Source organism: Mus musculus, chromosome 5 (assembly GCF_000001635.26).
Source record: "Mus musculus strain C57BL/6J chromosome 5, GRCm38.p6 C57BL/6J".
Classification (NCBI taxonomy): Eukaryota; Metazoa; Chordata; class Mammalia; order Rodentia; family Muridae; genus Mus; species Mus musculus.
In genome coordinates, this window is record NC_000071.6 from 144,240,476 (window position 1) to 144,266,585 (window position 26,110).

Consider the following 26,110-nt stretch of genomic DNA (forward strand, 5'->3'; position numbering starts at 1 on the left):
ATGGGGTTTACTTCATCTTAGAGCTCTCAGATCACAGTCTGTCACTGAGGGAAGTCAGGGCAGGAACCTGGAGGCAGGAACTGAGAAGCAGAGGCCAAGGAGGAGGCCTGCTGTCTGACTTGCTCCTTTTAGCTTGCTCAGCCTGCTTTCTTTTTGTTTTTGTTTCTTTGTTTGTTTGTTTTTTCGAGACAGGGTTTCTCTGTGTAGCCCTGGCTGTCCTGGAACTCACTTTGTAGACCAGGCTGGCCTCGAACTCAGAAATCCGCCTGCCTCTGCCTCCCGCGTGCTGGGATTAAAGGCGTGCACCACCACACCCAGCTCAGCCTGCTTTCTTTTTCTTCCTTCCTTCCTTCCTTCCTTCCTTCCTTCCTTCCTTCCTTCCTTCCTTCCTTCCTTCCTTCCTTCCTTTTCTTTTTCTTTAAGATTTCTTTATGTGAGCACACTGTTGCTCTCTTCAGACACACCAGGAGAGGTCACCAGATCCCATTACAGATGGTTGTGAGCCACCATGTGGTTACTGGGAATTGAACTCAGGACCTCTGGAGGAGCAGTCAGTTCTCTTAACCACTGAGCCATCTCTCCAGCCCTCAGCCTGCTTTCTTACACAACCCAGGACCACCTGTCCAGGAATGACACTGCCCACAGGGGCCCTTCCCCGGCAAAAATTAACCAAGACATGTACCCTACAGATCTGCCTACTGGCCAATCATATGAAAACTTTTTTTGAGACAGGATTTCTCTTTGTAGCCTTGGCTATCCTGGTTCTGTAGACCAGGCTGGGCTCGAACTCAGAGAGATCTGCCTGCCCCTGCCTTCTGAGTGCTGGGATTAAAGGTGTGTCCTAGTGGGTAGGAAAGACGAGCAGACAAACAGGGAACAGGGCGACCTAGAACCCCAAAGGACACATCTCTAGTGATTCACTTTCCACAACCTGGCCCTGCCTCCACAGTTCCACCACGTCCAAGTATTTCAAGACATATTCTCAGGAGTCTAGGTTGGCTTTGAATTAACCATGTTGCCAAAGCTATGAACTCTCATGGAGCCAAGGATAACCTTGAACTTTGACCTTCCTACCTCCAGCTCCCCAGTGCTGGGATTATAGCATGTGCTTCTCTGCCCATCTTACGCAATCACGGGGATCAAACCCAGGGTAGGCAACTGGTTGGTCACCAGGGCTACACCCAGAGCCCCTCAAAAAAACAAAATATATTAATAAATTTATAACTAGTTTATAAATAATTAGTTTATAATTAATTTATAAATAGTTTATCTATAAAACATAAATAAAGAAAATTAATTCATAAATAGATAATACATAAATAAAATTATATTAATTAAGAATTTGCATGTGGGGGTCGGGGGAGACACCACAGGACAGCTTCCGCAGTTGGTAGTCTCTTTCCACCACTGGGTCCCAGCGATTGAACCCAGGTCATCAGGCTTGGTAGCAAGTGGGTACACTGAGCCATCTCACTGGTCCTTTGATGCTCAATTAGATGGGATTAGAATCTCCATGGAAACACTCCTTTGGCTGCTACTAGGAGGGTATTTCCAGAAAGGTTAAAGAGGAAGACCAAGGTGGGATGCAGGTGACAACATCCTGTGGGCTGGGATCCTGAAATGAAACAGAGAAAGTGAGTGAGCGCCAGCATCCCCCTCTTCCCTCCCCCCCCCCATTGCCTCTGCTCCCCAGGCCTTCTCTGTCATCTTAGTATATTTGGCTGGAACAAACACCCTGTCTTTAAATTGCTTCTTGTGAGCTATTTGGTCACAGCATGGAGATAAGTAATGAATATAAACGGAACACAGTCCTCTACCTCTGATGTGGCGCATCCCTTTAAGAGGTGCCGCAGGTATTTTGGTTACAGCTCTACAGAGGTAACTAACTAACCCAGTCAATGACCTCCTCAAAGCAAGGTGAGTGCAGGCAGGGGCAGCGGGAGCCTTCTAGAGACCAGGCCCACATACTGTAAGGCAGAAGAAGGTAGGTGCAAAGATCTCCAGGGGATCCTGAGAACGCAGCTCGGTGCTGTGTGCTTGGCTCCCATGATAAAGCCTGTGACTTCCACCTACTGCGCCATATGTAATTCGCTCATGGTAGTGTACTTGGGAGGGGGAAACAGAAGGATCCGGACTTCAGGGTCTGCCTCCAGGGTACCCCCTAAAATTTCCTCAGTCAATGAAGAAATAAAGTAGGAGACAGAGAGGCACTAAAAATTCACCCACCAAAGACCATCCTGACCCCAAGAGATTTGTCTATTCTCTGGGCATGGTCTCCCCAGTGAACATGATTGCCCCTCCCCACTGCTGTTTCCCTAATGAGGAGAGTTTGAGTTTCAGCATCTGCCTCCTCCCGCTAAAGATAAGGTTTCGTTCAATCCCGTCTGGCCTCAAACTCCCCATTAAAGATAAGGTCTGGTTGAGTCCAGCTGACTCAAAGTCGATGTGTAGCCCTGGGTGACCTTGAACTTCGGATCCTCCTGCCTCCACTTCCCAAAAAGCCAGTGTCAGGCTTGTGTGGTGCCAGGGATGGAACCTAAAACTTGGGAAGTGTTCCTGAGACACATCCCCAGTGCCTGCCTGCCCTTCATTTGAGTTTATATTTGGAAGGTTCCCAGGGATGTGCAGTGACAAATTTGCCTTTTGTTTTCTTCTAAATCTGCCTTTTCTCACCACTTTTTTAAAAGAAATATTTATTTATTTATTTATTTAATGTATGTGAGTACACTAGATGGTTGTGAACCACCATGTGGTTGCTGGGAATTGACCTCAGGACCTTTGGAAGAGCAGTCAGTGCTCTTAACTGCTGAGCCATCTCTCTAGCCCCTCACTATGTTTTTTGTTTTTGTTTTTGTTTTTTGTTTGTTTTGTTTTTTTTGTTTTTTTGAGACAGGGTTTCTCTGTGTAGCCCTGGCTGTCCTGGAAGTCATGTTGTAGGCCAGGCTGGCCTCGAACTCAGAAATCTGCCTGCCTCTGTCTCCCAAGTGCTGGGATTAAAGGTATGCACCACTACACCCAGCTCTCACTATGTTTTTTTAATTAATTAATTAATTAATTTTTAATTAGGTATTTTCTTCATTTACATTTCAAATGCTATCCCAAAAGTCCCCCAGACCCTCCCCCTCACTATGTTTTAATAAATACAAATATCAAACCTTCAGAAGGAAAGGTATGTGTGTGTGAATGTGTGTGAGTGTATGTGTATGAGTGTGTATGTATGTATATATGTGTGTGAGTATATGTGTATGTGAGTGTATGTGTGTGTGTAGTATGTGGAGTGTACTGTGGGGGTGGTATATGTGTTGTGAGTATATGTGTGTGTAGTATATGTGAGAGAGTGTGAGTGTATGTGCATGAGTATGTATGTGTGTGTGTGTGTGTGTGAGTGTATGTTTGAGTGTGTGAGCATGTGTGAGAGTATATGTGTGTAGTATGTGGAGAGTGTGTATGTGTGAGCATGTGTGTGTGAGTGTATGTGTTTGTATGTCTATTTATTCTGAGATAGTTTCTTCATAGAGCCTTAGCTAGTCTACAACCTTTCTCCTTCTGCCTCCTGAGTGCTGTAGTTACAGGTAGGCTCCACCTTGCTCGGCCTCATGAAATGATTATCTACCATTTTGTTACTTATTTAGCTCACGGAACCTGGAGCTGTTTCTGCCTACTTGTGGATAAAAGAGGTTCTTGCATTTTCCTCTGACCTTTCTAGGACCCGGGGCAAAAGTCTGACACTAGACTGTGTGTTCACTGCCTTTGTGGCACTCTATCTTCCCATGGCGGCTCCACGGTCCTCTTTCCTGGACCATGGGTTATATCACATCTCTTGGCAGTGGGATGAAATATGTGAGCTGGTGTCACCTCCTACAGAGCAGAGCCTTAGGCTCAGAACCTAAGAACCCTGGCACAGAGCAGGATTGTGAGGCTACATTCTGTCCCCTGCGAGGCCCTGGCTGGCCTCACCCGCATTCTCAGTGATATGACTCTTCCTCAATGGCCTTTTGGGTCACTGCTTCATGTCGGCTACTGCCTGTCTGCTGCTGCTGGACCATAAAGGGGCTCTTCCTGGCCCAACCTCAGGCTCTCTCTGGCCACTTCTGGGCGTCTTACGGGGACTAGCCATGGCCTCCACAGTACAGGAAGCAGGTAAGAGGCCCTGGGATGAGCCTCAGAAGGCCTGAGAAGAGACAGGAAAAGCAGTTGGATTCTTTGTTTGTTTGTTTGTTGTCTTTTTGTAGCAGAGCAGTGGGGCCCTGGGTGGCTTCTCTGAACCTTTATCATGACACCCCCTTGTGTGTGTGTGTGTGAGTGTGTGTGTGTAGTATATGCACATGTGTCTGTCATCCACAGAGGCAAGGGGACTTTGGGTGACCCATTCCATCATTCTCTGGGGCCAGGCTATCGGCCAGCAAGCCGTGGTGATCTGACTGGTTACTTTCTATTGCTGTGATAAGACATCTCAACCAAAGCAGCCTACAGAGGAGGGTTTATTTGGGCTTATGGTTCCAGAGGGATAAGACTCTATGATGACAGGAATCATGGCAACAGGCAGTAGCCAGGGCAGCAGGAACAGCGAGAGCTCACATCTCAAAGCCCAAGAAAGAGGTAGACTCAGTGAACTGGGAAATTGAGTCTTGGAAACCTCTATAGCCTGCCCACAGGGATGTAGTTCCTTCAGCAAGGCCACACCTCCCAGACAGTGCCACCAGCTGGAGACCAAGTATCTAAACGCCCAAGGCTATGAGGATACCTTATTCAAACCACCACAATAATCCTCCTGTCTCCGCTCTTCACAGGACTGTGACTAGAAGCAAGTGCAGGAACATGTCTGACTTAATGTGGGAATCTGGGGATTTGAACTCAGGTCTTCATGCTTGTAGAGTTAAGAGCTCTTTCCTGCTGAGCCAGCTCTCCAGCCCACAGCATCCTCCCAGGTCAAAGCCCCCTCCCTAAGCTCACCTGTTCCACATAGCCAAGGTCCTATGACAGCACTGTCTCAAATCCTGACTCTGAGGAGGACTAGTTTTGGGTGGCTTTGGCAATAAAAAAAAATGGCTGAGTGGCTGAGCGAAGGCCTTCAGGATCATTAGCCACCCCACACATGAAGAGTCCTCTAAAAATAATTTCCAGGTTGGGCCCTAGACCTGCTTATGGACCCAAAGTCATGATTTATTTCTCTCATTGAGACTGGCCCCTTGTCTGCTTCCCCCAAACAGAGAATCCATGTTTGTCACTAAACTTAGTTATCAGTAATTGGTCACTAGTGTGTCTTCAGGTTCTACTTGGTTCCCTGCCGCCATTGTAAATTAACCAGAAAGGAGGAGCCTCTTGCAGCACTCTGGATCAAACCCAGGAACTAACATGCTGAGCAAGCATCCTACTGCTGTCTGCACCCCAGCTCCTCACTGGGGGACTCTGGGCAGGGGCTCTACCAATAAGCCACACCCCAGCCTCTTACTGGGGGACTCTGGGCAGGGGCTCTACCACTGAGCCACGCCCCCAGCCCCTCACTGGGGGATTCTAGGCAGGGGCTCTACCACTGAGCCACAACCCAGCCCCTCACTGGAGGATTCTAGTCAGGGGCTCTACCACTGAGCCACAACCCAGCCCCTCACTGGAGGATTCTAGGTAGTGCTTTTCTGCTTTTTTTTTTCTTTTATAAATGTATGAGTTCTGTGTGTATAATAGGGTGCATGCCAGAACAGGGCATTAGATCCCATTATAGACGGTTGTAAGCCACCATTTGGTTGCTAGGAATAGAACTCAGGACCTTGGCAGAATATCTGGGTACTGTTGAGCCATCTCTCCAGCCCCTCTCCTGCTGGTTTTTCATGCCTAGGTTCATCAGTAAAGGACCTAGCATGCAGGCATGATGATCTGAGTTTTATATCTAGATCACATGTTAAAAAACCAGGCATGGTGGCACACACAAGTGATTGCAGGCTGTAACCTAGGCACGCCTAGGAGAAGACTTCTGTAAACCCAGGTAACTTTTATCCTCTGACAGCGTAGATTTCTGAAGCTGTATGCGGTCTTCCCTAATGATACAATGTAGCCATGATAAATGTACAAGTCAAGCTATCCTCACCCCCCCCCCCATCCCCTGGATACAATGTAGCCACAATAAGTGCACAAGTCCAGCTATCCTCCCCCCATCCCCTGGAGCTGGCGTTAGAGGTGTACCTAGGATATCCAGCGTGTATCCCATCGGTACCAGAATCCAAATTCTGATAGTCATGACTGGGTAGCAAGTGCTCTCAACCTCTGGGCTACCTCTCCAGACCCAAATCATGTTTTGTTTTTGTTTTATTTTATTTTTTGACAGGCGCTCACTGGCCTTGAATTTTCCAATTCAGCTAATCTGGCCTGGCAGTGAGCCAGAGACTACAGGTGTGTGCCACCATGGCTGGCTTTTAAACAGGTGTTCTAGATGTAAAACTCAAAAGGCCATCACGCTTGTGCGCCAGGCACTTAACTGATGAACCATGTCCCAGCCCCGGGAACCTGAAAGGATGTTTGACTTTTCCAGTTTAGGAGGCTGGGTTTCCTTCTCGGGTTGTACAGGAAGCCCCTAGACTGGAACATTTTTGACGAGAACCAGTTGTTCTTCCATCCAGGATCCTCCCCTCCACCTTGCCTTCAATATCTAAATTTGGTTGAAATGTTCTTGGACTCTCTGTCCTTCGATCACAAAATCTGGGAAGACCCGGGCATAGCTCTATGATAAGAGTTCTTGCCTAGTGTGTGGAGGCCCTGGATTTAATCCCCATAAAGAAGGGGGAGGGGCAAGCATTATGTACATTTGAGTATGTGTTGTAATAGATCATTTAGTTCCCAAAAGACATGAATCTTTATATTTACAATAAGCCCTTAAAACAGTAGGGCTGGGCAGATTTTGTTTGCTTCCCTGCCAGTAGCCCCGAGATATCATTTGCCACGTTCCATCTGGGCTGTTCCTATTCCAACAGGCTGGCCCTCAAGGTCGTGTGCTCACGAGCCACCTATCCCATGGTACCTTGCTCATGCTTCGCTGCCCTCTCTCCGCTCCTCGTGGTCTGTGCCTCAGACCCCAAACCCAGGAACCAAAGCCCCGCCTACCTCGCTTCTGCCCAGCTATAGGCTGTAGATATCTGTTGACCAATCAGGGATAATTTGGGGGCAAGGTTACATACATACATATGTCACTTGACATACGTGAGAATTCACTCCTCTTGAGGCAGCTAGACCTTGAGATACAGGATTTAGCATTATAATACATAGCAACAGACCAAACTTCAACAAATATGCATATATGTAACTTATAAAGATGGTATGTATATTTGTGCATGTGTGCGTATGGGCGCAGCCGTGCATGGGGACACAAGCATGTGGTGGCCAGATGTTAACCTTGGGTGGGTGTTGCTCTTCCAGGTTGCCTATCTTGTGGTTTCTGACAAGGATCTTTACTGGCTTGGATCTTGCCTTGTAAGTTAGGCTGCCCAGAAACTGAGCCCCAGGGATCCGCCAAGCCTCGGGCTCTGTGCCTGGCTTTTCTATGTGTATTCTGGGGAGCAAAGGCAGGCAGGCCCTTCATGCTTGCAGGGCAAGCACTTTACCGGCTAAGTTATCTCCTAGGCCCCATGACTTATGAAAGATTTACCACCCGACTCAGCAAAAGTGATGCTTTTATGTGCTGTGTAGAAACCGATATGCTTAATTTATAAAATACTTAGAAATATTTGCCCAGTAGAATTGTGAGGCTCACAACGGGCTTACCATAAAACTCCAAAGTGTTTATCTAAGATAACATTTAGTAGCTATTCAGCAAATATTTGGTCCTTCCCCGAGCCAGGCACTTGTAATTGGCTCCAGCCCTGGCTTTTGACATTATGTTTCCTTCTTCTTTTTCTCCTTTGGTCACAATCCCTGCCATGTGAGGTACCCAGTTCCTGTATGTGCCAAGAAGTCCACGTGATGGGTTATCAGCTCTTCTGAAGAGCGTGCAAGAAAAGGGCATGATCTTTGTTTCGAGTTCCTCTGATACATTTGAGGACAGTGACAGTGACTGTCAAGGTCTGGAGGATGAGAACTGTCCCAGTCCTTAGGCAGGGGTCAGCATGTCCTGTCTCACCAGATCCCCCTCCCACACCCTCCTTAGGAAACATTTATATACTGTAGTCAAAATCAAAGTAGCAGTTACTTATTTTAATAGAAATGGCAACATTTAAAAAAATTTAGTGTGTGATAGGTGATAAAGAACAGAATTGTAATTATCAGAAAAATATACCTAGGACTTATTTATTTATGAATGGCAGGCTCTTGTGTAGCCCAGGCTAGCTTCAAAGCACTTTGTAATAGAGTGGTGGCTCTCAAGCTTCTTAACACTGTGACCCTTTAATACAGGTGCCCAGGGTTTGGTGACCTCCAACCATAGCATTATTTTGTTGCTATAATTTTGCTACTGTTACGAATTGTAATATAAATATCTGATATGTGGGATGTCTGATGTGTGACCCCTAAAGGGGTCCAGATGTAGTAGAGGTTGACTTTGAACTTCCGATCTGCTGCCTTCTACTCCCTGAGTGCTAGGGTTGTGGGTGGCTGCCAGCACGTCTGTTTTGATAGGTGCTAAGGACACAACGCAGAGCTTTGTGTAGGCGAGGCAAGCTCGGTGCCCACTGACATCTCTAGCCTCTATTTTTATTTTTGTTCTCCTTTTGGTGCCAAGGCCTTGTGCACGCTAAACAACCACCATCTTCCTATGCGACATCCCCAGGCCAAAGGAGATATGCACTAAGTAAGACAAATTCCATCTCGTTCTATAGGACTATATTTCCCTTAGAACCAGTCACTGGTCAGTCTGATGAAACAGATCTCAGCTACTCAGAAGGCTGAGGCAGGAGGATCACAAGTTTAAGATCTGTCTGGGCAGCAGAGTAGGCTCAAGACCGACCAGGGCTACTTAGTGGGATCCTGTCTCAAAATAGTCAGAGGACGAGGATTGTTTCTCAGACCTCGGCTGACACCAACTATGAAGGGGGCTGGTGGTGTATCACATACACACATGCACCCCACACTCACCAATGTTCCTATTTTGCACACTTGGTGCAGGGCAGGTTGCTGTGATCTCAGGACTGCAGGTGGTAGACCTGGTGTCCAAAGGCCGAGAATCCTTGAAAAAACAAAAACAAAAACAAAAACAAAAAAACAACAGAGCTACCTGTACCACCCCCCAGGTTCCTTTGCAAACATCTAGAGGGTGGTAATGTTACTTCCATGGGATGACTCTAAAGAGGCCAGAACACATACAACATAAGACATGCTATGGAGAGTGCCCGGCTCACCCTGATTACTGCTACTGCAGTTTTTACAGCCGGAGAAGCCCCGATGAGCTGGGCTCTCACCCAGTCTCAAATCCGTCAATTAAAGAGACAGCAGGCAAGAGATTTATTCAGCATGACCTCACTGGGAAGAGGAACAAATGAAGATGTCCAGTGGCCCCGAAGTCTACCTTCAGGGTCCTGACATAATTATAGTTTTAATTTAATTTTGACTCTTTAGCCTTGCCTGCATATATGTGTGTGCCACATACATGCAGTTCTCCCGGTGGCCAGAAGAGGGCATCAGATCCTTTGGGACTAGAGTTAGAAATGGTTGTGAACTGCCAAGTGGGAGATGGGAATTGAACCCAGATCCTCTCAAGAGAGCTAACTCCAGTTTACGTTTAAATAGGGGTCAAGAGTTCCACATAGCTAAGCTATCTTGGTCAATGTATGGCCCTGTCTGTCACTGGCCCAACATTGTCTCAGCTTCTAATCTGTCCTGTAGGGTGGGCTAACATTGCTCATACAATATCCTGTATTGCTCTGGCTGGCACTTATCCCTCCTCCTGGGTGAGGGCGGGGGAGTGAGGTGAAGAGATGGGGGAATTCTAATTTTCTGGAGACTGCTGTTTCTGTAACAGCTGACGGGAGGACACAGGATCTTTCTAGAGAATCTTGGCTCCAGCTATGCCATGACATGGGGCAGCTGGATCTTGGCCACACAAGGGTGCACACGAGGGGTCAGGGATAGGAATGTGTGCGTGTCCATAGCATGTCTTATGTTGTATGTGTTCTGGCCTCTTTAGAGTCATCCCATGGAAGTAACATCACCACCCTCCAGGTGTTTGTAAAGGAACCTGGCGGGGCACAGGTAGCTCTGTTGTTGTGTCGTACCCCCCCCCCCCAGGATTCCCGGCCTTTGGACCCCAGGTCTACCACCTGCAGTCCTGAGATCACAGCATCCTGCCCTGCACCAAGTCACTCTGTATCAAGCTTGAACCCTAAATGCAAACAATGACTGGTGGCCTTTAAAGAGGAGGGTGCCTAGAGAGCCATGAGGAGAGGGCTAAAGACACCAGTTCTGTGTGGCAAGGAACCTGGAGTCACTAAGTTCTAGAATGACAGAAAGGGTCGTTTCCAAAGCCTTTGGAGGGAATGAGGCCCTGCCACACCTGCTAACTTCTGGTCTCCTGTGAGACAGGACACAGAGACAGTATATTGTGGGGACATGAACAGAAATAATCCCTCATCCAGGCCCCTGCTTGCAGCCTCTCTCCAGCTAAGAAGTAAAAATTCTAGCACAATTATCCGCATCTCCTTAAGGCCTTTTTCCCTTCCCAGCTGTAACCTGAAATTTTCTAGGAATCTCCCCCAGAAACTCCACTACAGTAAAAGGTGTGTGCTAAAGCCCTGTGCAACCCCAGGGCTTCCCAGCTTCACCTTATCAGAGCATGGCTCCATGCAAATTACCTGCACGGTCACCCTATGGAATCGCTTATCAAGAACTAGCCGGGTGGGGGTATGGCTGCTGCCATCATGAAGCCCAGGCTTCAACACCACAAACTGTGTGTGGTGCATGGCTGTAAGCCCAGAGCTTGCGAGGTGAAGGCAGGAGGATTAGAAGTTCAAGGTCATCTTTGCCTACATAGAGGGAGAGCTTGTCTCAGAGATGGAGGAGGGGAAGGAACAAGGGAGAGGTGGAGGGCGGTGAGGAATAAAGAATCTCCAGCAAGCCTTTGAGATGTAACTTGAGAGTAACCAAGATGATAATTATGGCTAAAGCTAAGACACTTGAGTCTCTCCCTTAAGTGGCATTAGTTAGGGTCTGTTGCTGAGGTAGAACACCGTGACCGAGGAAGGCAACTCAATATGCTTATGGCTCCAGGAGAGCTAAGAGGGTCTCATTGTGCTGGGGGAGTGTGGCAGCAGGCGGCACGCATGGCAGCTGGAGCAAGAAGCTGCGAGTTCACGTCCTTAGTGGCAAGCATGAAGCAGAGAGAGCAAACTGGACAAGGCCTTTTAACCCCAATGCCCGCCCCTATGACGCCCTTCCTTTGGGAAGGCTGCTCGGCCTACATCTCCCAGCGCCTCAGCCTTCTCTTTCTCCAGTATGTATCTACGTTAACTTTCCTGTTGCTGTGAAGAGACACTGACAGGACTTATAGAAGAATGAGTTTATGGGGAGTCTATGGTTTCAGAGATGAGTCTTTGAGCATCGTGGTGAGTAGCATGACAGTGGTCACGGTCACGAAGACAGGGCCTTCAGCAGCAGCTGAGAGCTGACATCTGATCAACAAGGACAAGCCAGAGAGAGCTTTGAGGGAAACCTCAAAGCCCACTTCCCGTGGCGCACCTCCAACCAGGCACTGGGGACCATGGACCCAAGCATACGGGGACCACTCTCCCCCAAACCACAATGCCTTAGAATGGGGTTTCCTGGGAAACTCCAATTCCTTAAGGTCCACTGTTTCATCAGCCTGGAAAGGGGCAGACGGAACATTTAGGACTCCATGGTCACACTCTAACTCTTCCTCTTATCTGCATCTGCTCAAACCCCAATTCCGGGGGAATCCCAGAACCATCTATTTCTTAGACTTCCTCTTCTGGGCTCAGACTCAGAGGCTGGCTTTGCTCCCAACTTCATGGAGCAATTAGCAACAGTCAAGTCGAAGCTCCAAGCTCCCGTGCTGGGGATGTAGCTCAGGGCGGAAGGCTCAGACAGGACACACCGGGTAGGAGGGAGGAGGGTGAGGGAGGAGGGTGAGGGGAAGAGGAGGGAGCAACCTCTGTCCTACCACTTTTGTGCTCCCTTTCAGTAGGTGACCAGTCCAACCCTACAGGACACTGTTCCTGCTCTGTGCAGGACCCTAGCCTTTTACCCCTCATCCACAAATAATCTGTTGTTTGTCCACCTTAAGCAAGCAAACCATCCTGAGCTGTTCCTTCCATCTCCTCATGGCCAACTGGTTCATTTTCTTACTTTGTGTGTGTGTGTATGTGGCATATGTGTGTGTGTGTATGTACATGTTTGCTCTTGCACAGGCATATGTGTGTGTGTGTGTGTCAGTGTGGCGGACAGATGCTCTCCATTTTATTATTTAAGAGACGGTCTCTGGTTAAACCTGGGTCTCATTCATTTGGCCATGCTGGCTGGCCAGTGAGCTGCAGGGATCTTTCTCGGCCTCTCCAGCACTGGGATCAGAGGTGCACACCGCCTTAGCTGGCTTTTATGTGGTTGTTAGGATACAAACACAAATCCTCGCCTTACTGACTGACCCAGAAGCACCTCCCTCCTCCTCCACCCACCCACCTGTCCACCCACCTGTCCATCCATCCACCTGTCCATCCATCCATCTTTAGACTTTTATTTTTTTTAAATGTGAATACACTGTCTCTGTCTTCAGACACACCAGAACAGGGCATTGGATCCCATTACAGATGGTTGTGAGCCACCATGTGGTTGCTGGGAATTGAACTCAGGACCTCTGGACGAACAGTCAGTGCTCTTAACCGCTGAGCCATCTCTCCAGCCCCAGATGTTTTTTTTTTTTTTTTTTTTTTTTTCTTCAGTGAGACAGACTCACCACCTGAGGTGCTGGTGAGCCACCTGAGATGAATCCACTTCTTTGCGGTGATAAGGCTTGGTGGTGCAGCCCAGGCTTCCCTGGAGAGGGGCTTCTACTTCATGCTGCTCAAGCCTTTGGGTTCTGTCACTCCAGGGGAGTCACCCCTGCTTCCTTCAAAGCCAGTCCCCATTAGCCAGGTTTGTATGCTGTTGTTGAGATGCAGTGGATCTTGCTGTTAAGCCACGGATGATCTTGAATTTATTTTTAAAGACTTATGTATGTATATGACAGTACACTGTAGCTGTCTTTAGAAGACACCTGAAGAGGGCATCAGATCTCATTACGGATGGTTGTGAGCTACCATGTGGTTGCTGGGAATTGAATTCAGGACCTCTGGAAGAGCAGCTAGTGCTCTTAACTGCTGAGCCATCTCTCCAGCCCGACCTTTCACTTTGGAGGCTTCTGTCTCCACCTCTAGAGTGCTGGGATTACAGGCTTGAGCCACCATGCCCAGTTAATGCAATGCTGGGATGGGTCCTGGGGCTTCAGGCACGCTGGGTGACTGCTCTATGAACTGAGCTACACATACAACCTCACTGGGTATCTTTTGAGGTAGAGTCTCAAAATGTTACCCAGACTGGCTCTGAACTCCTAATTCTCCTTCAGAGTGCCACCAGATGGACGGATGGACACACACACACACACACACACACACACACACAAGACCCTGGAAATACATAGGCAACAATTGGGAAGGATTCTCACTGTTCCAACATTTCTTTTTCCTTGCTTGGTTTTTGGAGACATGGTCTCATGTAGCTGAGGCTGGCCTTGAACTTGCTGTGTAGTAGTGGACCTGATTCTCTTGAATCATTTCCCAAGCACTGGGGTGAGAGTCACGTGCCGGAACCCACGGCTTCACGTGTGTTAGGTAAACTCATGCCAGGCGATACTTGGGCTAGCGGCATGGCAGTAGCTATGCAGAGACTGCATGGGCCTGTGTCAGACCATGGTCCTCTCCTAGGGAGCCACATCGCCATGCTGTACACTCAGCAAGTTTGCGGTCAGGCTGCTAAAAAAAAGTTGGAGAACCTGAAGGAAGCGCCGCAGGTGCTTAGAGTTTAGGGTTCTCCCAAGCAGGGCAGTTATTTCTAATTAGTGGCCACAGCCCCTGAAAGCGAAAATTAATCAAAAGAGGAGGAGGAGGAAGGCTCAGCAGTTGAGTAGGCTTCAGTGGGTGAGCGTACTCAGTTGTTTTCCTTCCTACACCCAAGGATGTGTGGGCAGTGATTGGGAGGGGCTCGCCTGGTCCCTCCCTGTGGGTGGTGACCCGGGTGCTGGGTTGGGCAAGGGGAGGATTTGGGCGTGGAGGGGCAACGAAGTCCATAGTTTAGGAGGTAAAGGTGAGAGGGTTAAGAGTTCCAGGCCAGCTTGGGCTACATGAGCCTAGGTCCAAAACAAACAAACAAACACAGAAAAACGGTGGAGGCGCCTGCTGCAGAATCTGTCAACCAATCTATCTCAGGACCCATATGGTGGAAAGCAGGAACCCACTCTCGAAAGTTATTTATTCTCTGGCTTCCAAATGCGTGCCCACTCATATAAACACACCCTCCCCCCAAATAATTGTAACAAACATTATTATTATTATTTTTAGAAAAAAAGCAAAAGCTAAAGGAGGCCAGGATCTTGTTGGGTCTCCGGCCGTGGCCGGGAGTCAGAACTTCTCTGGAAGTCCAAGATCCATTGTGGGGCGGGACTGAACGAGGACAACACCCCGCCAGCGGCAGCCGCTGAGGCGTCTTTAAGACGCCCTCGCCCAAACCCCGCCCACAGCCCCGCCCCGCCCCGCCCACGTGACCCCGATCTTGTGACCGGCGGGAGGGCGGGGAACCCTTGGCGCGCCCGCCCCGCCCGGCGCGCGCCTCACTGGGCCGAGCTGCCCGGGACACCGCCGTCGCCGCTACCGCCGCCATCCCCGCCGGGCCGAAGGAAGCGAGCCGGGCCGGAGCTGGCGGGCGCGCGGCCCCGGGGGCCGCGATGGACCACAAGCCCCTGTTGCAGGAGCGCCCGCCCGCCTACAACCTGGAGGCCGGCCAGGGCGACTACGCGTGCGGCCCGCACGGCTACGGGGCCATCCCCACCGCGCCCCCGCCGCCGCCCTACCCCTACCTCGTCACAGGTGGGCCCGCAGCTCTTCGGGGTCCCCGAACGGCCTCCGGGCCAAGCACCGCGCTGTCCCCGGCGCGGGCCTGCCGGGGGGGCAGCTGCTACCCGGAGCGCCCTGCCCGGCCAGGCCCTGCCCCGGTGGCCGTGAACTTAGTGTCGGAGGGTTCACACTTGGCTTCTAGAGCCCACCCGCAGGCGCGCTCAGCCCCGTTGGAGGCGGGGAGGACGGGGGCTAAGGGGGAGGGAGGGAGGAGAGGAGGAGGGCCGAGTCGCCCGGGGCTGATCAGCACTCCGCTCCCACAGGGATCCCCACCAGCCACCCCCGGGTCTATAACATCCACAGTCGAACGGTCACCCGGTATCCTGCCAACTCCATCGTCGTGGTCGGAGGCTGCCCGGTCTGCAGGTAAGTCTCTAGCCTGGGGGTGGGGGGTGGCGGCGGAGAACGCACGTGCCGGAATCTTGCAAAAGGCCAGCGGGGGTGGGATGGGGTGGGGTCACAGCCCGGCTCCTGTCTCAGAGGGAAGTCCCGCAGGGGAGGGACTGCAGTGGGAGAAGGTGGGGTCACTCACCCCTGGCTCTGAATTTACTTTATGCGGCAGAAGGATGGGTTCCCTTTTCTGTGGGGAGTTGAGTGCATTTGGGAGGCATGGCACCCGGAGTGCGTGGGACGCAGGAATGTTAACAATGGAGACTGATGGTCTTTCCTCCCTAGTACTGGAGATCCGCAGCGAATCAGGGTTTGTTTTGTTAGGTTTTTTTCCTCCAGTTTCCGCAAGTGTGTCCAGTACTAAGGAGATATTGGGACTTGAGTCCGCAGGCCAGTATGCCAAAGGACTTAGGAGATCCAAGTGGCCAGCAGAGAGCAAAGGCTGTGAGGGTGCAGAATGACGACCAGGGCTTAACAACTCCTGGCCACTAGCTGGCCCAGGAGGAAACCCCGTGCTTCTTTGTTCCGGGCTGGAGTGGTTTTGTTGTTGTGGCTGTTTTACCCTCAAACTGGAGCTGACAGAAACTTTGTGGGGACTTTATGGAAGGTGAGAGATGCAGCCAGGCTCATTCTAGGCAGGCTTTGAGGATTCGGCTTCCAAGTTGGACTTGGCCACTCACCCGGGGATGGGCCAGGTACAGCTCGTGCAGGGCAGGGTTTCAGCCTTTGTCTGGCAGGGGGAAGTTCCAAGTCTCTGAGATGGAATTAAGAAACCCTTGTTTGGACTTAGCTTTCGTTTCAAAAGTGTGTGTCAGAGGCGCAGAGTGGAGCCATAAGGAAGTTAATGATTTTGGAAACTTGCGAGTGGCCTCACAAGAGATGACTGAGGGTGGAAGACACTGGACCCTCGGTTGATCATGTGCTTGGGGGAAGAAGGCTGAAGGCCAGTTAGTTAGAGTCCTCCTTCAGGGACCCAAGTGACTTGGCTTTTGGAGCTGGTGCAGGGGAGAGGAGTGGGACTCAGCTGCTTCCTCTAGCTGTAGATGGGGTGGCTCTCTGATAGCTTGGTCTTGCTGGCCGCCTCTCTCTCTGCAAGCTTTCCACCTGAGGGCTTGAGGCACACCAAAGAGGGAGCATAGACTGGGAGGTGGTCCTAGCTTGTTGAGCCAAGGGGATTAGTATAGGGTCTCCTGTGCAGAGAGAGAGCCACTGGGAACAGAAGGGGGTTAGTTGTATGGAGGTGGGAGACTTCCTGTGTGGCCTTGAGGCTAGTCCCTGCATGGGAATTCTCAGAGCCCTGAGGATGGGACAAATATTAGCTGAACTCTCAGATTTAAGGAGAGGTCTCATAGGGGTAGGTGGCAAGCAGGCAGGAAGGTGGGGAGAGGCATAGCAGTGCAGGGGGCTCACTAGGATTTCATGTCTGCTTGTTCCAGCAACCAGATCCTGGCCCTACCACAGTCAGCTGGGTTTGTTTCTGTTTTTTTTCCTCTCCCCCAGTGGACAGGAGTGTTCCCATGAGGCTCTTCTTGGACCAGACCCCTGAACTTGGGGGTTGGGGTGTGGGGGGACGGACAGCAGGGCAGTATGGCTGCTATAGTCTGGGGCCAAGGCAGTCAAAATCCTAGACTGTGGAGTGTCCCACTGCAGTCTGGACTGCTGCTGGTGGAGAACACTTTCTCTGAGACTTTCCCTGGGAAGTGAGTTGTTTTGTAGGCTTGTGGCTTCTGCTCATGGGCTCTTCAGTCCTGTAGAATCTGGGACAAGGTCAGGCTGTGCCACTGCCCTCACAGGAAGGTCTTGGGCTCTTGTGTTGCAGCCTGTGGATGGAGGCGTCCAGTATTAAGGAACCTGGGTCCTCCGAGGACAGGTTTGAGGGTACCTGATCCTTGAAGTAGTGACCACTCTTCACCCCCCCCACCCCCCCAGGCTGTTATGCACACCTGGATCCCTGCAGGTGTGTTCACAGTGCCCTCTGCTGCTAGCCCCTGGCTTTTCAAGGCTGATCAGTACAAAAGCAGGCATGCAGGATGTTGGGGGGTGGGGGGGCTCCCTCTCCAGGAGAGCAGCACAGGAGGGGGGCCAGCTTTGCCTTTGGTTTAGGGAAAGAGTGTGTCTGTTTTTGGGGTTGGGGCAAAGGTGTTCCCCTGTAAACATCTGAGCCCTCCCCTGCCTGGTATGTTAGGTCTGAAAGAGAGGACACTTCTCATGTGACTAAGCTTTCTCCCTTCCAGATGTGGCCTGCCGGGCCCTGTCCTGTCTTTCCCTAGTGGCTTGGCAGGAATTTGTCCAAGTCACACGTCTGTGATTCCCTCTGAGTGAGACTTGGCATAAGAGGCCGGTGTCGCTTGTCACGTTGCCATTCTGTCTGAGTCGGAGTTAAGCAGCCTGACTCCGGTTCCTTTTATAGACATTTGCAAGAAGCAGTTCTCTCACCCCCAGTGGATGGGGCTTCTCTCAGGCCCCCCAGGCTTCCGTGCCCCACCTCCAGCAGTCCTGTGTCCGTGAAGGTCCTGGGTCTCTGAGGCGGGTGTGTGCATTCCAGCGGCTGTGGGTTGTCCCTAGATGCAGGGCAGGTGAGGCCGTGCCCCCGGAGGGAGCACAGGTCACCCGTGGAATGTGCATGCACAGGGTGAGTGGCATGGCTGTGAGTACAGAGCCTGCCAGGCACAGGTTCCTCGTGCACTGCCTGGGCTGTTTGTTTTTGTTACTGCGGATTTAGTTTCTTAGTTTCGGAGGTGACCAGAGAGACTAGGGAGAAAGGTGGGAGGGTGGGGTCTGGGTGCTGCACTGGGTAGCTGCTGTGAAGGCTGTTTAGGAAAGCCCCTGTGGGCCTGCTGAGGAGGGTCAGGGGAAGATGGGGCAGTGGCAGCTTTAGGCTTCGAAGAAATGGTGGGTGGGGGAAGGGCTGCTCTGCCCTGACTGTGGCTGAGGAAGGGGGTGAAGGAGCTGACCACGCCTGGCAGGAGGTGGAGGCTGGTGTCCTGGCTGTGTGCTGGTCAAGGCATGCAACCTGAGGGAAGCCCAGTTGGTCTCCCAGCTCTGGCAGTGTGGTACAAAGCTGAGGCTTGGAGCTGGAGGGCACATGCCCTTGCCCTCTTTCCCCCACTGTGAACACTTGAGGCTATGCCTGACAGTTTTGCCTTTGAGATCTGTGCCCAAGTGACAGGATATTTCGAGTTTGGTCCCTGTGAACTGCCCACATGAGAGTGGAGCTCTCTGTTCTATGGAGATGCTCTCTGGAGTGGAGAGAGACTACTGCAAGCTTTCGCTTCAGTCGGTAGCTGGTGGAGAAAGTCCCTCCATCCCTTTTCCTGGGGGATGTTGCAGGTGGCTCCCAGGCCTGGGTGGTGCCCAGAACTCTGGGGCTTGGGAGAAATACTTGAGCAGCAGGAGGGCTGGGGCCAGAACCCGGGAGCCTGATTGTGCTTGGATCCCTGCCACCTTCCCCAGCTGCGTGGCCTCAGGTGCAGCTCCTATCTCCTCCACCTGTAAGATGCGGCCAGGTTGTACCTCTGGAATGGGGTGCTGTAAGGACGCAGGAGGGGTCAGGATAGTCCTTTCTGGATGAGTACTTGGTCTTGGGACCCTCCAGGATTACATGTCTTCCTGCAGCTCAGAGCTTCCCTGTCCCCGTCCTCTGCCCTTCTGCGAACCAACCTGTCTGGTAGATGTCAGGGTCAAGGGGCCACTTGTTCATGAAGCCTCCAGTCCAGGGTTAAAGAAGTAAAGCTTTTAAAGTTAGTCACGTTCCTAATTCTCTGTACTGTTTCCTCCCTTTCCGGGTGACCTGTTCAGGGTGGGGGAGAGGCCATCCAGGTGCTGCCAGGAGGCCCATATTTGAAAGAGTTGGAACTTGTTCTGGCAAAATTGCTCTTTTCTGGAGGGTGTAAAGAAAGAGAAAGTGAGGCTGTTGGGGATGGGGGCAGCCAGCTGGACAGCAGCAGCTGTTCTGGGGCAGGGTCTTCACTCTGCTGCTGCCCCGGCCACTGCAGCCACCTGTAGCATCTTGCTGAATAATGGTTTAGAGGCCATATTGTGTTTCTGGAGTCAGATGTTGGCTCTTAAAATGAAAACTTTTGCCAATGTTCCCTTTGAGATCTGGGGCAGAGCTGAAGTTAAAATATTAGTATTTCTGCAGCAAGACGTGAATCTTTATGTTAAGTGGATATTTTAAGATATATAAGTGGATAAATTGGTTGGGTGGTGGTGTATGCCTTTAATGCACTTTGGAGGCAGAGGGCCAGGTGGATACCTGTAAGTTTGAGGCCTACCCTGGTCTACATAGTCAGGTCTATGTAGAGAGAGCTTGTCTCAGAAAACAAGCAAGCAAACAAGTCACGTAGCACATGTTCGGGCCAAACTGCATCCAGCTTGAGCTTCCTCCAAATTTAGGAAACGTTCTGCTTCCAGAGCTTCGGGCTTTGGGTGTGTGGGTTCAGGGCACGGGATCCCACCCCCTAGTCCATGGAAGCCTGTGTGGAGCTGGAGTTAAGTTGCTTTCGTGGGATGAGGGTATGTGGTCTCCAGGCACAGACTGCTGACTGCCGTCAGATGTCCCACCTCCTTATGTGACTGGTCCCCACGTGGTGTGGTTGAAGGAGCATCTTCTTTTCCCGGAGGCGTGGAGTCTTAATCCTCCCAGAGATGAGCAGCCCTAAGTAACTCGAGGGGATGAAGCAGGAGGTTCTTGGTGCCAGGTGTGGCCCCTTGTGACCGTGTGGTCAGCAGATGGCATTGCTCCTCAGCTTTGAGCTCTGACAGAGCAGGTGTGAGCCTGCTGTACATTCTGCCAGTGTCTGGAGGCCCAGTGGTGACAGGTCAGCTAGGCCTGCTCTGGTTCTCTCAAAAGTTAGGAGACAGAAGACGGAAGGCCTTGTGCCAAGATGCCGGCCTGGCTACTGTTAGGAACCCTGTGCATCAGGCAGTTCAGGCCACAGGGAGCTCGCAGAGAACCTGCCATCCTGGGCTCCAAAACAAGCTTGTGTCAAAATAGTCCACACCTGGGATGTTCCTGCGGATGAGATGCAGGGCAACATGGAGAGCCCTCCCAACTCCTCCCACCATCCTTCAGTGTCCCACCACCATCTGGGCGCCTTTCTCAGGTGATAAAGGTCTTGAGGCCCCTGGTTTCTTTCAAAGTTCCTGGTCACCCAATCAGCAAGATTTGCTTCCCATGACCCAATGCTTTTGTGGGACATTTTCTTTCTTCTCCTGTCCCTTCCTAATCTTCTTTTAAGACAGGGTCTCATGTAGCTCGGGTTGGCCTCTGACACATTATGTAAGGGAGAGTAACCTTGGAGTTCTGATCCTCCTGCCTATACCTCCCCAGACCAGTGTGCCCACTTTTCATGGTGTGTTCTGTAACTGAAATATGCGGACCAGTGTTTGAGGATTACCTCCGAGCACCGTTGTGAAGGGGCTCGGAGAAATGGAAGGGTGAAGCCCAGACAGAAATGCCCTGAATGGGTCACATGGCCTTCTGCTAGCCACTCTGGACATTTCTATTCGCAAGGCCCGCCCACCTGTGCTCAGGGATAGCTGGTGTCAGAAGGCAGCAGAGTAGCCTCAGGTACTTTTCAGTGAGGATTTTCACCACTGGCTAGAGTGTACCCTGCCGCTCCAGCGGGTGGAGGAGTCCTGCCCAGTCCTTAGTAGGCCAAAGGAAGTGTGGTGACTTGGTGACCTTGTGGTAGTTAAGGGACACTTTTGTAAGCGTCATAGAACAGGCCTTGATGGCACCTCTGTATTCCTAGACCTTGGGAGGTGAAAGCAGGAGGGCCAGAAGTTCAAGGTCCTCCTCAGTTATATAGGGAGTTTCAGAGACCCGGTTTAATTCCCCCAACCTGCAGATCACACAAGAGGTAGCTGTGCTGACAAGCGCAGGCATCCTGATTCTTGTGGCTCACAATAGGTGCTAGCCGCCTGTGCCAGGTGGAGAGGTAAGCTCCCAGGAGCTGAGAGGAGGGTGGCTTCCCAAACCTGCCTGCTTAGAGCCTCCTCACCGCAAGAGCTTGTTGGGGTTCAGGCACTGCTCGGCGTGTTGGGGCTTCTTGTGCATCTTAGGTTTATGTCTGTTCCTGGCAGCTTCTCCTGAGAGGGTGGGGGAGGCTGGCATGGAGTTTGCCTTGTCTTCTAAGCAGATGAGAATGAGAGGCCCAGAATATCCAGGTTTACTTGTCATAGTCCTAGGAAGTGGCAGAGCTGGGACCTTGCCCAGCAATTTTGGGTCTCAGCGTGTTTGGTTTTTTTAAGCTGTCATTTTTCTGCTCTCTCCATGAGGTGGAAACAAGGAGCGGCCAGTGTGGCCTAAAGGGTCAGTGTGCAAGACCATAGGGGGGGATAAGAGGGTGCTGGGGGGGGGAACCTTACACCCCTCACCCCCCACCCCCGTGACATCCCTGCTGAGCCCTCTGTGCTCTGACCAGCTCAGATAGCACTCAGACAGTGTCTCTCCAGCAGCCCCCTTCCATTTTGTCATCTTGAGCTTGGCTCAGTTTCTTTTCTGTCCCAGCGTTGTGCACTGCCCATGGGCATGTGACTGGAGCACAGGACGGGGCATCCTGTTGGAGCCAGGAGCCTGGGGAGGAGCTGTGGGAGTATGTCTTAGTCAGGGTTTCTACTCCTGCACAAACATCAGGACCAAGAAGCAAGTTGGGGAGGAAAGGGTTTATTCGGCTTACACTTCCATACTGCTGTTCATCACCAAAGGAAGTCAGGACTGGAACTCAAGCAGGTCAGGAAGCAGGAGCTGATGCAGAGGCCATGGAGGGATGTTCTTTACTGGCTTGCCTCCTCTGGCTTGCTCAGCCTGCTCTCTTATAGAACCAAGACTACCAGCCCAGAGATGGTCCCACCCACAAGGGGCCTTTCCCCCTTGATCAGTAATTGAGAAAATGCCTTACAGTTGGATCTCATGGAGGCATTTCCTCAAATGAAGCTCCTTTCTCTGTGATAACTCCAGCTGTGTCAAGTTGACACAAAACCAGCCAGTACAGAGTGTGTCTGGTAGAAGTGAGGCTTGGTGTCTAGAGCTTTGGGACTCTGAAAAGCTCTTGAGCCTGATGGAGTTACGTGGAGAAGAGATCGCATCAGGCACTGATGGAGTTACGTGGAGAAGAGATCCCATCAGGCACTGGGTGTATTTTGATTCCGGCTTTGCCTGGCAGCCATGTCTTTGGGTCCCACCTTGTGCTTGTAGGGAGCAGACTGAATAGGAGGCGTTACAAGCTCTCAAGTGACTTTCTGCGTGTGTGAACGTGGCCGACTGCTTTCCTTAACTTCACACCAACCAAATGATTGCTCTTTAAACACTTAGAGGACAGAAGACTTTGCAGCCCTGGAGAAGCATGCTGGGCCTGTGGACAGAGCACTTGGCCTGCTACTCAGGAGGCTCTGGCTTCCGTCCCCAGCACAGCAGGCACACTAGAGTGGGTTTCATTTCTGCGGTGTCTTGTTTTCCAGCGCTGTAGGAATTTTTATCGACTCACTTGGGTCACTCTTGTTTTTGTTGGGTATGAAGGCAGAGTCAGAGGAGAGCTCCACGGAGTTGCTTCTCTCTCTCCATCCTGTGAGGGGCTGAACTTGACAACCTGATGATTGAGGCCATCAGGTTTCCGTGGCAAGTCCTTTCCTGCCGAGCCATCTCAGCAGCCCCACCTCACCCCTTTTGTAAGTGTGTAACGGAAAGTTCTTGTCTTTATTCACGTTAGGTGATACCTTTTACCCTGTTTGTCTAGGATGCCCTTGGTAGCACTGGCAGTTTATACTGGTTCCAGCTAGTTCTATGCACTCTAGCCCTAGGCTGTTGCGCGCGCGGGCGCGCATGTGTGTACGTGTGTGTGTACGTGTGTGTGTGTGTGTGTGTGAGAGAGAGAGAGAGAGAGAGAGAGAGAGAGAGAGAGAGAGAGAGAGAGTGAGTGAGTTAGTTGCTTGTTCCGACTGAGCACATTCCCCTGCAGGTCGGGCAGGTGCTCTGTAGGTGGTGAGGTCCCCTTCCGTGCCGCCCTATGACCCATGGGCTGTCAGGTTGGGGGTGGGGTCCTAACTTGGTTGCCTCTCTCTCCCCGCAGGGTTGGTGTCCTGGAGTACTGCTTCACCTGCCTGGGCATCTTCCTGGCCATCGTCCTGTTCCCTTTTGGGTTCCTCTGCTGCTTTGCACTGAGGAAGCGAAGATGCCCCAACTGTGGAGCGGTCTTTACTTAGAGGGAACAGCACACCCAGTTTTCCTACATTCAGCTATGTTTTCTAATGTAAATGTTGTGTACAATAGTTTTATTTGATTAAGCTTCTGGACTGTTTTGTAAAGTGTGGCGGGCTAGACTGGCATAGGGGTGACGCAGAGGTGGAAGGCAGCGACCTGCCCCCAAGGCTAAGGGTAACGTGCTGCTTCTATTTTTTGCAGTCTTCACTTTGAGAATGGTGAGAAATACTGTTTTAAATAAATGAGATTCATACCATTGTGTAGCTTGTTCTGCTCGACCATGGGTTTTTACGCACCGCCCCCTGGAAGTCTCGCCATGGGAAATGTCACATGCAGAGGCCGCCCATGGCCATCTTCTGGTCCTCAGGTACCACTTACAGCTCAAATGTGTTTCAAATCTCTTTTATTATTAACATTAAACAAATGTTAACCTTTGTGTCTGCAGTCAAGGTAAGTTCGCGTAAGGGAGGGAGACCCAGGGCTAGGAGGGCACAGCAGACTGGTTCCTGTACTCGTGTGCGGAGCCAGGACATGAGTCCTCAGCCCACTTCCCACCTTATCCTGCACATAGGTTGGTCACAGGGAGAACATGGACTGTATTTCCCCTATCAGGCCAGGACACCTGCCTAACACGGTGGTAATGGATGGCATGACCCAGGCTCTGTACTTTAGGGAGGTCACTGGCATGGGCAGGCCTGTACTAAGTTACCCTTGATGGGGCCATCAGGCTTGCTCTCCCATGGGAGCTTGCCACTGCTTGGCCCAGCTGGAAAGGACGGCGTTTCCTGTACATAGACCCGGACCAATTTGGGGATAATTTCTCGGTGAGATCTGAGAATCTGATAAGCAGCAAGTTTCTATCAACAGTGACTGTCCTGAGGATGGGTTTTAATTATTTGCTATTCTAGACAAGGTCTACATCTTGGGCAGGTAGGGGCAGCCTGACCTCTGGCTCAAGGCTCTATGCAGTGGCCTGAGCAGATGTTGGTCTGCGCATGGGACAGTGTTGGGCTGGAATGGCAGGCCCACCCTCCTGCCCACCAGGCTTCAGAATCGCTATTTACAGGCCAGTGGCTGGTTAAAAAATGAGTGACAGGAGGTGACCCCAGAACCATGACGGGGCTTTGGTTACCTGGTTTGGTTTGTACAGAGCCCTCAGACGTATTGAGACCCCTGCTGGCAACCTTTGTAACACTGAATTCAGTAACTCCTGGAGATAAATTTACAAGTGCCAATGAAGCAGGCTGACTGTCTCAGCTCTGCAGCAATGCCTGTCAATGAGGTTGGAGTTCTACTTGTTTAATCAAAAGGTAAAAATTGGGTCATTTAAAAAATATTTAATATATTTTCATAATTTACACTGCTTACTGGATTTGCATGCTCTGATGCAAACTTACATAATATAATGAACATCATAATGCTACTTAAGAACACAGGCTTTATAAAATAAAACTCTGGTCTTATTTGCATTCAGCTACAGAAAGCCAGACATAAAAGCATACACCGACTATCCCTTATTCTGGCTATTTCCTTAAAAATAAAAATTTAAAAATTTGAGCCAAATTTACTGCTTTTTGAATAGAAAAGAAAATATTTCAAATGATTGATTTATTCACTAAGCTACTCATTTACCTTAAAGACAGAAATGTGTAAACCCACCTCTGTCAATCTGAGAAAGTACATTGATTTGCTCAAGTGGGGCTTCATTGACATCAGGCACTCTGCAATCTTTGACAGTGCCTGCTGTCCAGCAATGTATACCTATCGCCCTGTGGGTGAGAACTCGAGTAGAGGGACTGGCACTGTCCCCTGCATCTTCATCGGATGATCGGTGCTGATCGGTCATTTGTCACTGTTGGCCGGAGTTTCACGGTGGCAAAGGGGTTTTCTCCACTATAGGGGAGGAAAGTATAAAAATTGACATATTCAACCCCCCCCCCCCCAAAAAAAAAAAGAAAAAGAAAAAAGACCTCCATGGCAGGACTTTGATGTTGTGTACATTATGGGGTGTTGAGATTGGAATTGAGTGTTTCTGTGGGTTGACCACCAAGTGCCCAAAATAATCTGTCTGTCTTCCCCTCTGGTGCTGGGGTGTGCTGGGGTTACAGATGCATGCTCTGGGTGTTGGGGGTTTGGACTCAGGTCCTTTTTATGCTTGTGTAGCAAAAATTATTCAATATTGCATACACACCCAGGACTGCCCGTTCTGAACACAGAAGTGTGCGGCAGCTTACTATGCCTCGCTAGGGAACAAGTCACACAGGCTGCTTTAGTCTCCTGTGGGACAGGCTACCCTGCCATGGGTTCTGCTCTGTCCCTCTCCACCCCATTCCTGGACTGTAAAACTAGTGGTGACAAGAAGGGTGGCCTCAGTTTCCTCTGTCTGAGAAAGGCCTATGGGGCACCACTGGCCACTTCCTAGCAGACAGGACAACGTTCCACTGAC

At 50.8% G+C, this 26,110-nt stretch overlaps 2 protein-coding genes and 2 long non-coding RNA genes across 9 annotated transcripts in view; 2 read left to right on the top strand and 2 right to left on the bottom strand.

The window, feature by feature from the left end:
* Nucleotides 1-1,305: 1,305 nt before the first annotated feature.
* On the bottom strand, nt 1,306-15,680 carry 2900089D17Rik. 5 transcript variants are annotated; one of them, XR_868681.3, is made up of 4 exons: nt 15,035-15,335; nt 9,055-9,145; nt 3,958-4,171; nt 1,306-1,615 (listed from the first exon to the last, which is right to left on the bottom strand). It is a non-coding gene; the product is annotated as an RIKEN cDNA 2900089D17 gene (long non-coding RNA). The 5 variants fall into 5 exon arrangements; XR_003955834.1 differs by having other exon boundaries at nt 3,699-4,171; XR_868683.3 differs by lacking the exons at nt 9,055-9,145; nt 15,035-15,335 and adding an exon at nt 15,604-15,680.
* Bri3 (brain protein I3) lies at nt 3,962-24,098 on the top strand. 2 transcript variants are annotated; one of them, NM_001163709.1, is made up of 3 exons: nt 3,962-4,140; nt 15,335-15,437; nt 23,534-24,098. In NM_001163709.1, exons 1-3 carry the CDS (start codon nt 4,011-4,013, stop codon nt 23,664-23,666), a joined length of 366 nt encoding a protein of 121 aa, NP_001157181.1. In that variant the 5' UTR covers nt 3,962-4,010; the 3' UTR covers nt 23,667-24,098. The 2 variants fall into 2 exon arrangements, with proteins under 2 accessions (NP_001157181.1, NP_061242.3); NM_018772.4 differs by lacking the exon at nt 3,962-4,140 and adding an exon at nt 14,750-15,044.
* Nucleotides 18,006-23,344, top strand: Gm38675. Its single transcript, XR_868679.3, has 2 exons — nt 18,006-18,093; nt 22,984-23,344. It is a non-coding gene; the product is annotated as a predicted gene, 38675 (long non-coding RNA).
* Baiap2l1 (BAI1-associated protein 2-like 1) overlaps nt 24,050-26,110 on the bottom strand; it is a 93,588-nt gene continuing 91,527 nt past the window's right edge. The window contains exon 14 of the mRNA NM_025833.3: nt 24,050-25,557. Within this exon, the coding sequence (NP_080109.1) occupies nt 25,482-25,557 (76 nt within the window). The 3' untranslated portion in view covers nt 24,050-25,481. The remainder of the gene's footprint in view (nt 25,558-26,110) is intronic.